At 40.9% G+C, this 13833-nt stretch overlaps 2 protein-coding genes across 3 annotated transcripts in view; one reads left to right on the plus strand and one right to left on the minus strand.

Moving 5' to 3' along the window:
* Positions 1 to 13833, plus strand: part of LOC124282745 (LWamide neuropeptides-like) — a 164305-nt gene that overhangs the window by 72604 nt on the left and 77868 nt on the right. The window lies entirely within an intron of this gene.
* LOC124282763 (aspartic acid-rich protein-like) overlaps positions 9231 to 13833 on the minus strand; it is a 42195-nt gene continuing 37592 nt past the window's right edge. The window contains exons 2-3 of the mRNA XM_046718790.1: positions 9403 to 9507; positions 9231 to 9305 (exon numbers count right to left, since the gene is read on the minus strand). Of these exons, the coding sequence (XP_046574746.1) occupies positions 9231 to 9305; positions 9403 to 9507 (180 nt within the window). The remainder of the gene's footprint in view (positions 9306 to 9402; positions 9508 to 13833) is intronic.

Here is a 13833-nt window from a genome sequence, read left to right on the forward strand (position 1 = left end):
TTGCTGAGTGCGGCGTAAAACTAAACTCACTCACTCACTTACTTTTCACTACAATTCATCGGCTCATCGGAATAGTAATGCCAGTACATTTAACCCCCAATAGTTTGGTAAAGTTCCTGCGTTCCGTGAGGAATGCAATCGCCTCATAATCACACACTTGCTCGATGAGAACGACAAATTCCATGAATCACACTCTCCTGTCAATAAAAATGATGTTTTTTCCGCAATAACAAATTTGATAGCACCACGAATCACATTCATATTAACCGTGACAGCTGACGTTGCAAGTTAATTCTGACCCAATACATGTAGCCTAATGCGCCATGCGTGAAATTGCTTAAGGACTAAGATCGCGATCCAAAATCAAAGGGTAGGCGAGGCTCCAATCCTTCTCACTGGCACATTAGACGGATCACTGGACTAGGATTAAATTACGCAGCGCTGGGTACAGTAAAACTTGATTTGTGAAATTGATAAGGCTTTCTCTTGATCTTAATACGTCCAGGTAATCTTCATCCAGACGTCCTACGGCCTTAGTTGTTATGGGGTTAGCTCTCACAGAAGATTACAGGTCTGAGCAATCGATTTATCAGGAATCCATTGGTGTACCTTGGACTCCTGGTGATCTTTTGCGGAACAGAATGTTCTGGACGATGTTCTGTTGGATTACTGGAATAGCTTTCGTAATTGGAAGATCTTTGTGATTTTACCAAAGAAATTATTAACTGTACTGGTATTGTCTTTTCGAAGAATTACAAGGGTAAAACCTGATTAATCCGGACCCTTCTTACTCTGATAACCCCGTAATCCAGATTAGTTGAACCGGGAAGGTTCTGACGAACGAGTTGACACTGCATGAGATTGTCATGTATATCTGACGGTGAATATTGTATTTAGTGCATTGGCGGATCCAGAGGGGGGTTCAGGGGGTTGGACCCCCCCCCCTCTCGAAAATGACTTAGGACCACATTGAATATTTGTTTTGCTTTAGCGGAGCCAATGGGGGGTGGGGTTCAGGGGGTTCGAACCACCTGCCCCCTTTAAAAATTCCTGGATCCGCCCATGTAGTGTATTTTAGAAACATGTGGTATAAAAGTAATACTTACGTTTTACCTTTTACCTTATCAACATAGCTTCAGTTTAAATGGATCAGATTAGTTGTCTTCAGCAGCTCATGATTGTCGTAAGATGCGACTAACGGATGGAAATATCAGCGTCGGTGATTCACAATGACGCAGACTCGTTGACATGCATGATGCACGACATTGTATCCCGATGCGGATGATGTCAGTCACTGGATTGTCTGATCCAGACTCGATTATATGCAAACCGCCTCCATATGGCTGGAATATTGCTGTGAGAAGTGTTAAACAACCAATCAACTGTAAAGTAAGCTCCTTTTTACGAAAGGCAAGAGATTATCACCAACGTAAGAATGTGTATTTCTTTCTTGGACACAGCGAAATGTTGTTATAAAGAATTGTGAATTTATTATATTAATAAATATATCTTACCAAGCGACATACAGGGTTTATGTTCGTTTAGCATTTGCGTAGATCGATGGTCATGATGTCAGTCATCGGATTTGTTTATTTACAGACCACCTCAATATAGCTTGAAACCTGCTGAGACATAACAAATTATATATCTTTTCTAACATTTTGAGTAAAATTACCATTTCGTTGACAGTGATTGTTGTGATATAAAACAGAAAAACAAAACAGGTTCCCATGTTAGGGGTCAGTAAAATGGTTATGAGAACATACTTCCGTTTTACATCCAAGACAGTAACTGCCAGTTGTCTTGTGGTCTGAGCTGGCCGCGATTGAAGTAACGGACATGTTTAATCAACGGACTGTTATTTTAGTTCTCATAGCAAGTTGATTGTTGGGGCTTTTATTTTAGTCTGTAATCCGTAATTGAGAGAGTCCGGATTATAAAGCAAGCTATAATGATAAATTAAGAACAGTTTTGCCGGGACTCAACGAGTAGTCTGGATTATGTAGAAAACCGGATTACACAGAGTCCGGACTTGACAGATTCCACTGACATACGCCATCCAAGATGAATATTCTTCAAAATGGCGTTAAGAAAGAAAAAAAACACCATCATAACTTACGCGCCCCGTCAATAGTGTTAAAGAGGAGCTCTGTTCAGCAACCTAGTGCCCCACTTTTTGTATAGATCTAGACGTGGTAATTCAATTATTGCCGCATGTGAAACATATATTGCTTCTGTTCAGCTGTACACAGTAACCGTTAGATTGATATGAAGATACAAATTGAGTTAACAGACAAACAAATGGGAGTTTGAAAGACTTAATCAAATCGACCAGGACTGCCATTTTCGCCGAGCTGAACCATCCTTTAAGACAGAAATTAGATCATGAAGTCTTAACATCATGGCGTTTTTCATTTGCGTTATTGAAAAATACGCTTCCAGATGGAACATTTGTGATAATAACCCGGAGCCTGATTCCTAGGCACTGGAGTTTATCAGCTGTGTAAAACCTATATGAGTGGGCATCTTGTATTAAGTTAACTTGACAGATGCGGTCGTGGTGTCAGCAACTACGGCAGCAGCGTCTTAAGTAAGATACACCGACGGCAACGATCACTTGAAATTCATCACTCCAATCCGATTTGTTCCGAATGAACTCTCAATAAAAGTGATCTAATAGAACTTCGGATCATACTGTCGCTGGATTGGAGTATTTCCTACGTCTTGGGCAACAGACTCGGAATTGACGAGAGGCTTAAGCGCAAATACAGACTAGCGCCATGTTGGCGCTGTCTGTTAGAAGGAGACTTTGCGGGACTTTGCGAGACTATCACTCTCTCTGATCCCCGGAATTCTGGCGTAGGGAGTGAAGCAAGAAGTGACATTAGATCGAAAGCGTTAAAGAGTTTGTGACTGCAACTTTACTCAAATTGAATTATCAGTTGCGTCTGTGTATTATGGTTCAGTATTGCCATTATATCAAGACGTGGCTTGACATTGGTTGCAAGGAAATAGAGGGCTACAGCTGTGTGTATTTGAATGAATAATGGCGGAAAACCACCAACCTCGACAATTCTTGCTGAGAACGACATGCATGGAAAGGTGTAATTTGTAATCGTTCAAGGTGTCTCCTTACTTGAATGAGTAATCATTTATAATTATGATTACTTGTATCAATATTCATTTATGGTTACGAGTATATGTATATGAGTAATCATCAATGATGTCTGATTACTTGTAGGAGCAATCATATATGGTTTATGATTACTTGTATGGGTAATACTAGTATATGATTTATGATTACTAACATGAGTAGTCATTAATGATATCTGATTACTTGTGTGGGTCATGTATGGTATATGATTACTTGTATCAGTATTCATTATGGTTATGGTTATCTGTATGCGTAATCATTAAGGATATCTGATTACTTGTAGGAGTAATCATATATGGTTCATGATTACTTGCATAAGTAGGCATGTATGGTTATGATTACTTGTATGAGTAATCATTAATGATATCTGGTTACTCTATGACTAATTAATAATAATGTCTGATTACTTGTTACTCAGTTTAATCAACCACCTGTTACTGATCAAACAAACGGAAAGCTTGGATTCCAGATCCGCGATTTGATTCTCAGTGAGTGAGTTGAGTTTTACGCCGCACTCAGCAATATTCCAGCTATATGGCGGCGGTGTGTAAATAATCGAGTCTGGACCAGACAATCCAGTGATCAACAGTATGAGCATCGATCTACGCAAATGAAAACCGACGACATCTATCTACCAAGCCAGCGAGCCTGACCACCCGATCCCGTTAGTCGCCTCTTACGACAAGCATGGGTTACTGAAGGTTCATTCTAACCCGGACCTTCATGGGTCAGTTGTGATGACCTTACGAAAGTACATACTCTAGTACACCAGCGCACAAAGTCAGCGATCTAACCCACTCAGCCACCGCGCTTCCACGAAATGAAATCCCAAATAAACGGTGTCCTCCCATTTGCGAGAACTCCCAGTTGCGAGACACATTAATTAATGGTTCAGTGCTTCCCAATCCCTACGATGAAAGTGGGAACAGCCCTGTTGCTGAAGAGTACCCGCAGGAGGCATAGTTCATTAATGAGACACAGAAGACATTGTTCATTGAAGAGCATTTATTGATTTCAATAAAGAACAAGTTAAATACTGAAATACTGAAAAAGATTATCATTATATTTACACAGAAGAAATAGTTCATTAAATACTTCATTATCATTTTTTATTCACACATTTTGATGATTTGCGTTATTATGATGTTTGTGTGTCGTTATAAATAACATTTTTACATGGGTCCATATTTGGAAATTTTGACACTTTTCATATTTTCAGCAGTTTGCCGACTGCATCAAGATACTGCATGTGATTTTCGTTCCATCTGCAAGTTGATCTTTGAGTCTATGTAGTCGATTGTCTATTTCCCTGTACACGCGTTTCCTCGATCGAGGGGCGCCTCCCAGGTCGAGTTGGCACAGCTTGGCCTTCTCTGCCTTCTCTATTTTCCTGATGATTTCCATAAACCTGAATATGTTTGGATGGCGATGACTGAGTGTAGCATTCAATCTACTGTGAAACCCCTCAATGTTGTTGTTAGTCCTGGGGCCGAATGTGTCATGATGGTTCCATATGGGCAAGGGAAAGCGAGCGTCGTCGTCCACCCAGGTTGTAGTGATGTAGTCGTTGAATGTCTGTGTAGGTACAAGTCTGCCGCTGCTTGTTCTTGTAATACAAGTGATCGGAAAGAGCAGTCACAGGTTAATAAATACATTTGGATTAATTATAGTTACAACAGTTATTGCTAAATTTTTCAAGCACGTAAATCTGAGTAGGTCAATTAATTTCTCTTTCGAAAGGTCACGAAGTTACCTACACAAAGTGTTTATCTTTTAAAGCCTTTTACCTGAGTAGGTTAATTACTTTTTCTTTTAAGCTACCTCCACAAGATTCAGTTAAATAGCTAATCCCTAATTAGCTGGGGTTAATCCATTCTATCAGATAGGGGAGTAAGGTGTGTTTTCTTTGCTCCTTACCTTCTCCACTGTCTCACAACTGGGAGTCTCGCAACTGGGAGTTCTCGCAAATGGGAGTAGACCAAATAAACAGCATGAGCATCGGTCCTTTTGATCTCTTTGTAAATGACATTGTGTATTCATGTTTCCCGATTGTAATTAAATAGGTTACTCGTGCTTCATTCAGTTTCACATTCGTTCGTGCAGAAACGGTATGGTTTTACAGTGTCAGTGATTGTTTCAAATCCTGTTTGCTTGCATTATCATTGAAGCTCCTTAATCCAATTTCCCTGAGTGCGCGCAAGTAGTTATGTATTAATGCGAAACTGTGCCCAAACGGTATCATTATCAGGTGTTTAAGAAACGGACAACGGCAAAATTATCACACATCCTAAATCAAGATATTGATTAAAACATTATCTGCCTCTCTTTCGCTACGTCTATCCCTGCATAACCCCTGTGTAATCTTTAATGTTAACATGCATCATTGCATGCATCATGCATGTAGGAACCGGATTATCCAGGTTTTGCTTTAGACGATAAACACGGGCAAGGTCGCATTTCACTTTCTCATACTTTCAAGGTGAATTATGAAACATAGTTTCAGTGGACATGTATGTCATGCTATACAAAAATAACAATGAAGGGTCTCAATTTGAGTGTGTGTGGTTTCACGCCGATATGTATCTAATATTTTCATTCTTTCAGTTACACCATAACGTGTAATACTGATGAGGGAGGTTTTGTATGTTTGTTGTTTCACGCCGAACTTCAGCAATATTAAAGCTATATGATGGAGGTCTGTAAATAATTGAGTCTGGACCAGACAATCCAGTGATCAACATCATGAGCATTGATCTACGCAACTGGGACACGATGACATGTGTCAACCAAGTCAGCGAGCCTGACCACCCGATCCCGTCAGTCGCCTCTTACGACAAGCATGGGTTGTTGAAGATCATTTCTAACCTGGATCTTCACGGGTGGAGACAAGCATGGGTTGTTGAAGATCATTTCCAACCCGGATCTTCACGGTGCGATGAAGAGCTAATGCACAAAAATATTTACGCGTGACGGATGATCAGGGACGGTAACGTCGTTGACTGCGTGACGTCGTTCCCGACGTCTTGGATCGATGCTCACGATATCAATCACCGGATTATCCTGACACGAATGTTCACGTATTAACAGACGGACGTCATAAAGCTAAATAATCCCGACAGTGGCATTTAAAAACAAACAAGCATGCGGGTTCTTTAACATTAACCAATGGTAGCTTTTGTCGAGTTGTATTCTGTAAGTAATTTCTTTCGATTAAACAGCCCTCCGGGCATGAGAATTGAAAACACGAACAATGAAATGAAAGACACAGTGACACTCCAACAGCTACAGATAATTAACAAATAAAGCCAGCTTGCCCGTCGTTCTTGTCATATTCCTCACAGTCCCGATAGGTGAACTCAGCATCTGATCACAGTATATCGCTTTGGGGTTTCGGTTTTCTACAGTCCAATCAATAAAACCCAACTTGTAATTTCGTAATGACACAAAAATCTGACGGCCTAATATAAAAACATTCAACACATGCCAGGAATGTTGGTAAAAGCAGCACCACTTTATAAATTAGATAAAAATACGGTGTAATATTAATAAATCCGGATAAGGTCGAGCTTCATGCCATCAGAGTGGTCCTGTTATATATTGTCTCTATTTATTTTTGCTTTGTTGAGGTGATAGTGTGGGGCATCTGGGTGTTTTCTCACGCCTATTTCTCTCGCCTGTTGGGAAAATGGGTGTCTCTCTGTGTGGTCTGAGGCGCTCTAATTTGATTCCAGGAGTTTCGCAGGTAGCCTCGTGGTTAAAGCGTTCGCTCGTCACCCCGAAGAATTAGGTTCAATTCCCCGCTGCGTACAATGTGTAAAGAGCGTTTCTGATCACCCCACCGTGATATTGCTGGAATATTGCTAAATACGGTGCAAAACTAAACTTATTCACGCTAGAAGTTTCATCTCTAGATATGCTACATATCTCACTCAGATACATATTATTCGTATTTTACGCAAATAGTCTTCATATCTGTGTCTGTGTTTTCTGCTTGTCTACCAACATGGGTACAATGTGTGTACCTCGCATTGTTATTGCGGGAATACTGGTGAAAGCGGCGTAAATACTCATTCAGTCACTCACTGCGTCCTCTCGTGTCTGTGGGGCGGTGGGGTAGCCCAGTGGTTAAAGCGTTGGCTCGTCACGCCGAAGACCCGGGTTCGAATCCCCACATGGGTACAATGTGTGAAGCCCATTTCTGGTGTTCCCCGCCGTGATATTGCTGGAATATTGCTAAAAGCGGCGTAAAAGCAAACTCAGTCAGTCAGTCAGTCTCGTGTCTGTTTGCATGTCTGCCGGGCTGTCGATGAGACATTGCCTTCATTGAAATCTTCACTCCCCTTTGTCTAACTACAGACATCATCGTAAGCATACAGGAAACCCGTGAGTGAGTGAGTTTAGTTTTACGCCGCACTCAGCAATATTCCAGCTATATGGCGGCGGTCTGTAAATAATCGAGTCTGGAACAGACAATCCTGTGAGCAACATCATGAGCATCGATCTGCGCAACTGGGAACTGATGACATGTGTCAACCAAGCCAGCGAACCTGACCACCGTATCCCGTCAGTCGCCTCTTACGACAAGCATGGGTTACTGAAGATAAATTCTAACACGGATCTTCGCGGTCCGGGTTAGAATATTGATCTTCAGTAAGCCATGCTTGTCGCAAGAGGCGACTAACGGGATCGGGTGGTCAGGCTGTAAGCCATATTAATAAAGCCTTATAAAAGTAAAATAATCATAGCGCAAAGAAATCTACATGTAGGATTAAAATCAATCGTCTACAGAAGGTCAGTTTAGGACAGGCCGAAAAGTGATTAACTCGTGAGTGACTTAACACACCAACGGGAGCGAAAAGAAATGTGTTATAAACTTCAGTGCTGTGCCCAAAACAGCCTAATAATCTGAGTACGGTCCACCGTGCGTCATCAATGACGCCCTAAAATATAACAGGAAAATAGACATGGCGTTCAATCATATCCATAAAAGGTGTGAAGATATTTTCATATTAACAGTTTCCATTGTGACTACCGGGATCGGGTGGTCAGGCTCATGACTTTGTTGACACATGTCATCGTGTCCCAATTGCGTAGATCGATGCTCATGCTGTTGATCACTGGATTTTCTGGTCCCGACTCGATTATTTACAGACTGCCGCCATATAGCTGGAATATTGCTGCGTGTGGCCAACCAACCAACATAGGTTGGCCAACAGTGTTATGTTCCCAGTGATGTAATTAATTCAAGGGATGAAAGCATCAAAGGCCCAACACACGAACAACACCCATTGATAAGGTAACGTTGTTATATGTCAAGAGTACAAACAATGAACTCTTAGAACACTAATGATCCAACATTACTAAGCGTCATGCTGTTCCGTAACCGTGGGCAACAAAAGACTAAACGGACACCAGCAACTGGAACCGATGCCGCTATTATGTGTTTATTTCTCCCAATTTACCTAACACTCCTCCATCCCTTAACACAAGTGCCAGACATATGGATCCTGTGGTCTATTGAAAACGAAAGCCGTTTATCTGGCGGCCGTTATAATGCCGTCACTATAACGTCATTAGCATCGTGCGTGTCTATTCAATCTTTAGCTACGTTTAAGGGATGTTTGCCGCCATTGTGGGTTTATTTCCTGACACAACAACTCACAGACACATTTTCAACTTGTATGGGTCGGTTTGAGGCGCCTTGTTTTCACAAGGAGCGACGATGTTGTCAACAGCCATCTTCATTACGACGTTACAGATTGAAGTGTTGTTGAAAATTCTACTTTAAGCGAGTTTCCAACAAAATTTCTTTACTTAGTTTATTGAATTGGAACTCTACAGAGGACGCCAGACGCTGCAAGGAGTTACGTGATGAAACAAAGTTTCCGAATGTTTTTCAGCAACAGATTATTGACTATCTACAATGTTTAATGAAGATAGAGATGGGAAGGACATTCTCCTTTCAACACTTTGTGCCCTGTCAGGAGTTTACTACCAAACCTGATCAGAGCTTTCTTAATGTTCGAAGTCGCGTGGTGTACTTATCGAAGTAATGAGGTGTTAACACTTATATCGTTCATATCGTATCATCATCATTATCGTCATAGACTTCCTTCAAATCAGTATCCTTCTCACCCTCCTTCTTCTCCTCCTCAAATCATCATCATCATCATCATCATCATCATCATCATCATCATCATCAGCATCGTTGTCGTCATAGACTTCCTTCAAATCAGTATCCTTCTCACCCTCCTTCTTCTCCTCCTCAAATCATCATCATCATCATCATCATCATCGTTGTCGTCATAGACTTCCTTCAAATCAGTGTCCTTCTCACCCTCCTTCTTCTCCTCCTCAAATCATCACCATCATCGTCCTCATCATCATCATCATCGTCGTCATTAATACCATCATCCCTGTTCACATTATTACATGTAATGGAACTGATGAAATTAGATGTCGTAGAATAATTTTCCAACAGGATAATGATGATTATCATGTCATAATACATGTAATAATAATAATAATCGCCGTCGTCCTACGACTCATCATCACTCTAGACCTCCTTCCCCTCCTCCTCAGATCGTATCATCATTATCCCTCTCTTATTACTGATGAGAGCATGTATTCAATCAGATGCTTTTAATTAGCAGGATAACCAAATATTTCCTGCCGTAGATTAATTTTGAAAAATTGGCTCTGCTGGCACCCTCTTTTCATATTTTATTTAAAATATAAAATATTTGTCATTGCTAACCTGTAATACACAAACCGCGCAAAAGGTTGTATGGAAACATATCAGTGTGGAGTAGAGGACTGATCCCCCCTCATCATGACACACTCACACTTTGTTGTATCTTAAATGACCTGGGTGTTTTGGGGTGTAAGTAACTACAGGGATCCCAAATGTATTCGTTTGAGGAACGATTCATCTGTTGATAGTGTGGAGCGGAAAGATATCACGTCTATTCATGTAAGGTAATTAATTATCCCTCGGTTGATCAGCATCATTTACCAAAAATGTAATTACGGTAATTATCGACGTTCAACGGCAGAGTGAGACACCCAGCCTCCTGACGTCCAATGGCATCATTTACCAAAAATGTAATTAGTGAAACGTATGATATCACGGACAGTCAGTTGAAAATATTCTGTAATATAATAATCCTGAACCTCACTGGCAGAGTGTGTAAATGACGCTTCCATGATGTATTGATCATGCCTTAGATTGCTCTATCACCATGCTGATATTCGCTGATACTTGACCTCTACCACACTCCTATGACTAATCACCTGCTGACAAGCTCACTGATAATTTCCTGCCCACTTCTCTAAAACCGCCCCTGTTCACTTCTCACTAACTTCCCTTATAATTCTCAGCCCACTTCTTTGTCATTTCTCCTTTTCATTTTTCTCTTACTTCCCTACTATGAAACACTACTATGACTAATCACCTGCCCATGACTGTGACAGTTCATCTTCCAATACCTCTGCCTACTTTTCTAACAATTCCCCTTTTTAAGTTTTCTCTCAATTCCCATTACAATTCCTCTGCCAACTTCTCTGACAATTCCCTTCATTTTTCTCTCCCTTCCCTTACAATTTTCGTGCCAACTTCACAGACAATCCCCCTGTTCACATTTCTCTTACTTATTTCTCCCGTTATAATTCCCTGCCCACTTCTTTCTCAATTCCCCTGTTCATCTTCCCTCTTACTTCCATCATAGGTCCCTGACCACTTCTCCAACAATTCTGCTGACAAACTCACTGATAATATCCTGCCCACTTCTCTAAAACCTCCCCTGTTCACTTCTCACTAACTTCCCTTATAATTCCCAGCCCACTTCTTTGTCAATTCTCCTTTTCATTTTTCTCTTACTTCCCTTACAATTCACCTGTAACCTTCACTGCCTACCTCGCTGACAGTTACTCTGACAATACTCTGACAACCCCACTAACAATCCCCCTGTTGGTACGTCACTGAGCCCCTCACTAACAGTTACCCTAACTACCTCGCTAGCAATTACCCTGACAACCTGTCGGACAATTACCCTTCCCATTTCTTGGACAATTCCCCTGATCACCTAACTTAAAATTACCCTGACAAACCTGCTGACAATTACCCTTCCCATTTCTCGGACAAATATCCTAATCACCTAACTTACAATTACCCTGACAAACCTGCTGACAACTACCCTTCCCATTTCTCGGACAATTCCCCTGATCACCTAACTTACAATTACCCTGACAGACCTGCTGACAATTACCCCTCCCATTTCTCTGAAAATTTTCTTGACTACCTCACCTGACAACCTCGCTAGCAATTACCCTGACAACCTGGCGGACAATTACCCTTCCCATTTCTTGGACAATTACCCTGATCACCTAACATACAATTACCCTGACAAACTTGCTGACAATTACCCCTCCCATTTCTCTGAAAATTCTCATGACCACCTCACCTGACAACCTCGCTAGCAATTACCCTGACAACCTGGCGGACAATTACCCTTCCCATTTCTCGGACAATTCCCCTGATCACCTAACATACAATTACCCTGACAAACTTGCTGACAATTACCCTTCCCATTTCTCTGAAAATTCTCATGACCACCTCACCTGACAACCTCGCTAGCAATTACCCTGACAACCTGGCGGACAATTACCCTTCCCATTTCTCGGACAATTCCCATGATAGCCTTCTGGTAATTTTGCTGACAATTCCATGACAAACCCACACATTCCGTGCTCACAAATAAACATCCCGAGCACTGCATTGTCCAATGTCCAAGCAGTGTCCAGTGAAATAGATCACTGACATGGTTTGTATCCCAGAATCATCATGCCAGTGTTTAGCACCAGAACAAAAAGGCAAACCCAATAAAGAAACGTTATTAATGATTCTTTCTTTAACTCTATAACACCTCGTCACACGTTTTTCATCAAGTGCAAAACCGTTTTGTGAACAGTGTCTCGCAAGACGCCGAGTCAAGATCTTTGCGATTGATTTCCTAGGTAAACAAGTCACACCTAACGGTAAATAACTGGCATTATTCTTCAGAAGAAAGTGATGGAAAACCCACAAGCTGGGCTCCACACACAGCCTGGGCGGCTAACTGGCGCCACAATTTAATTTAAATGAATCGATGTCATCTTTAATAAGCGTCAAGTTCAGGCAACTAGAAGATAATGTATTCAATTACACACAACACGGCGCTGCTAATGTGTTATATTTCCCAAAGGATCAACCAAGCTCTTTAATGAGAAGCCTTGAAGTTCATTGCTTCGGATATTTAGATATTTTGCATTATGATAGAAAGACCAACACTTCGTGGGATGCTAATGTTGAAAACTGATTGCTTCAGATTGCTGGAGAGTGTGTGTGTGTGTTTTTGCTTATATGATTCCGTTTTCTGGAGGAATAGTGACGTAATGCATCGTATGAACAGTTGCGTTCCTTAGCCAATTATCCTTTACACTGTTACTGCAGTTATCATATCCTTACAATTATAAATGGGCTTCTTTAGTTACAATTACCCTTCCCATTTCTCTGAAAATTTTCTTGACCACCTCACCTGACAACCTCGCTAGCAATTAACCTGACAACCTTGCGGACAATTACCTTCCCATTTCTTGGACAATTCCCCTGATCACCTAACTTACAATTACCCTGACAACCTCGCTAACAAAAACGCTTCCCATTTCTTGGACAATTCCCCTGATCACCTAACTTACAATTACCCTGACAACCTCGCCGACAATAACCCTAAAGTGGGCTTCTTTAGTTATCATGCATAGCATTAGTTTGTTTATTTGTTGTTGAACGCCGCGCTCAGCAATATGCCACCTATATGGCAGAGGTTTGAAAAATATCAAGATTGGTCCAGACAATCCAGTGATCAAAACCATGAACATCGATCTACGCAGTAGGGATACAATGATAGGTGTCAACCAAAATAGTAGTAGTAGTAGTAGTAGTAGTAGTAGTTGTTGTTGTTGTTGTTGTTGTTGTTGTTGTTGCAGAAGTAGTAGTAGCAGCACTCCTAATTGAGGTAGGAAGCTAAGAGTATGTTTTACTGCATATTCTGAGTCCATGCTAAATTTCATCGTGATATATAGCCTAGGAAGTGGTTTTACATTGTTTTATCTCCGTACAATAACATAAATTGATAGTTCCAGACTATTCTAAACGGTTACTGGACCAATCAGCAAACTCAGTTTGATCACGTGACATGGAAATGGAACAATCTGGAAGTTATTTTCATGATTATGGACATGCAAATGAAACATTAAAACATTGCCCTTACGTATGCTTTATTTTAATGTAATTCGTAAGCTATGAAACTAAAACAAGTTAAAACAACAAAAATACAACCTGGTACGGGAGAAATTTATAATAATAATAATAAATATAAAAAATAATACAATAATCTTACAATCTTATTTATTTCAAGAGCTTTAACATACTATTGTTATTTTCCAAGTTATTTTCATATAGCACATGCTTGTGCACATCCTCGATAATCTCCAGGGTATACGTTACGATCACTCTCCACTATACCCTGGATGCATCCACGGCTTGGCCCGATGATTATATTACCTCCCTTTGCTGGCTCAGCATTCTCACAGTAGCCAATCAGCTAAGCCGCCGTTACAACTGAGCTTGCCAGTGTCAACAA

This window comes from Haliotis rubra, unplaced genomic scaffold, assembly GCF_003918875.1.
Source record: "Haliotis rubra isolate DU_JTF1 unplaced genomic scaffold, ASM391887v1 Scf302, whole genome shotgun sequence".
NCBI classification, from domain to species: domain Eukaryota; kingdom Metazoa; phylum Mollusca; class Gastropoda; order Lepetellida; family Haliotidae; genus Haliotis; species Haliotis rubra.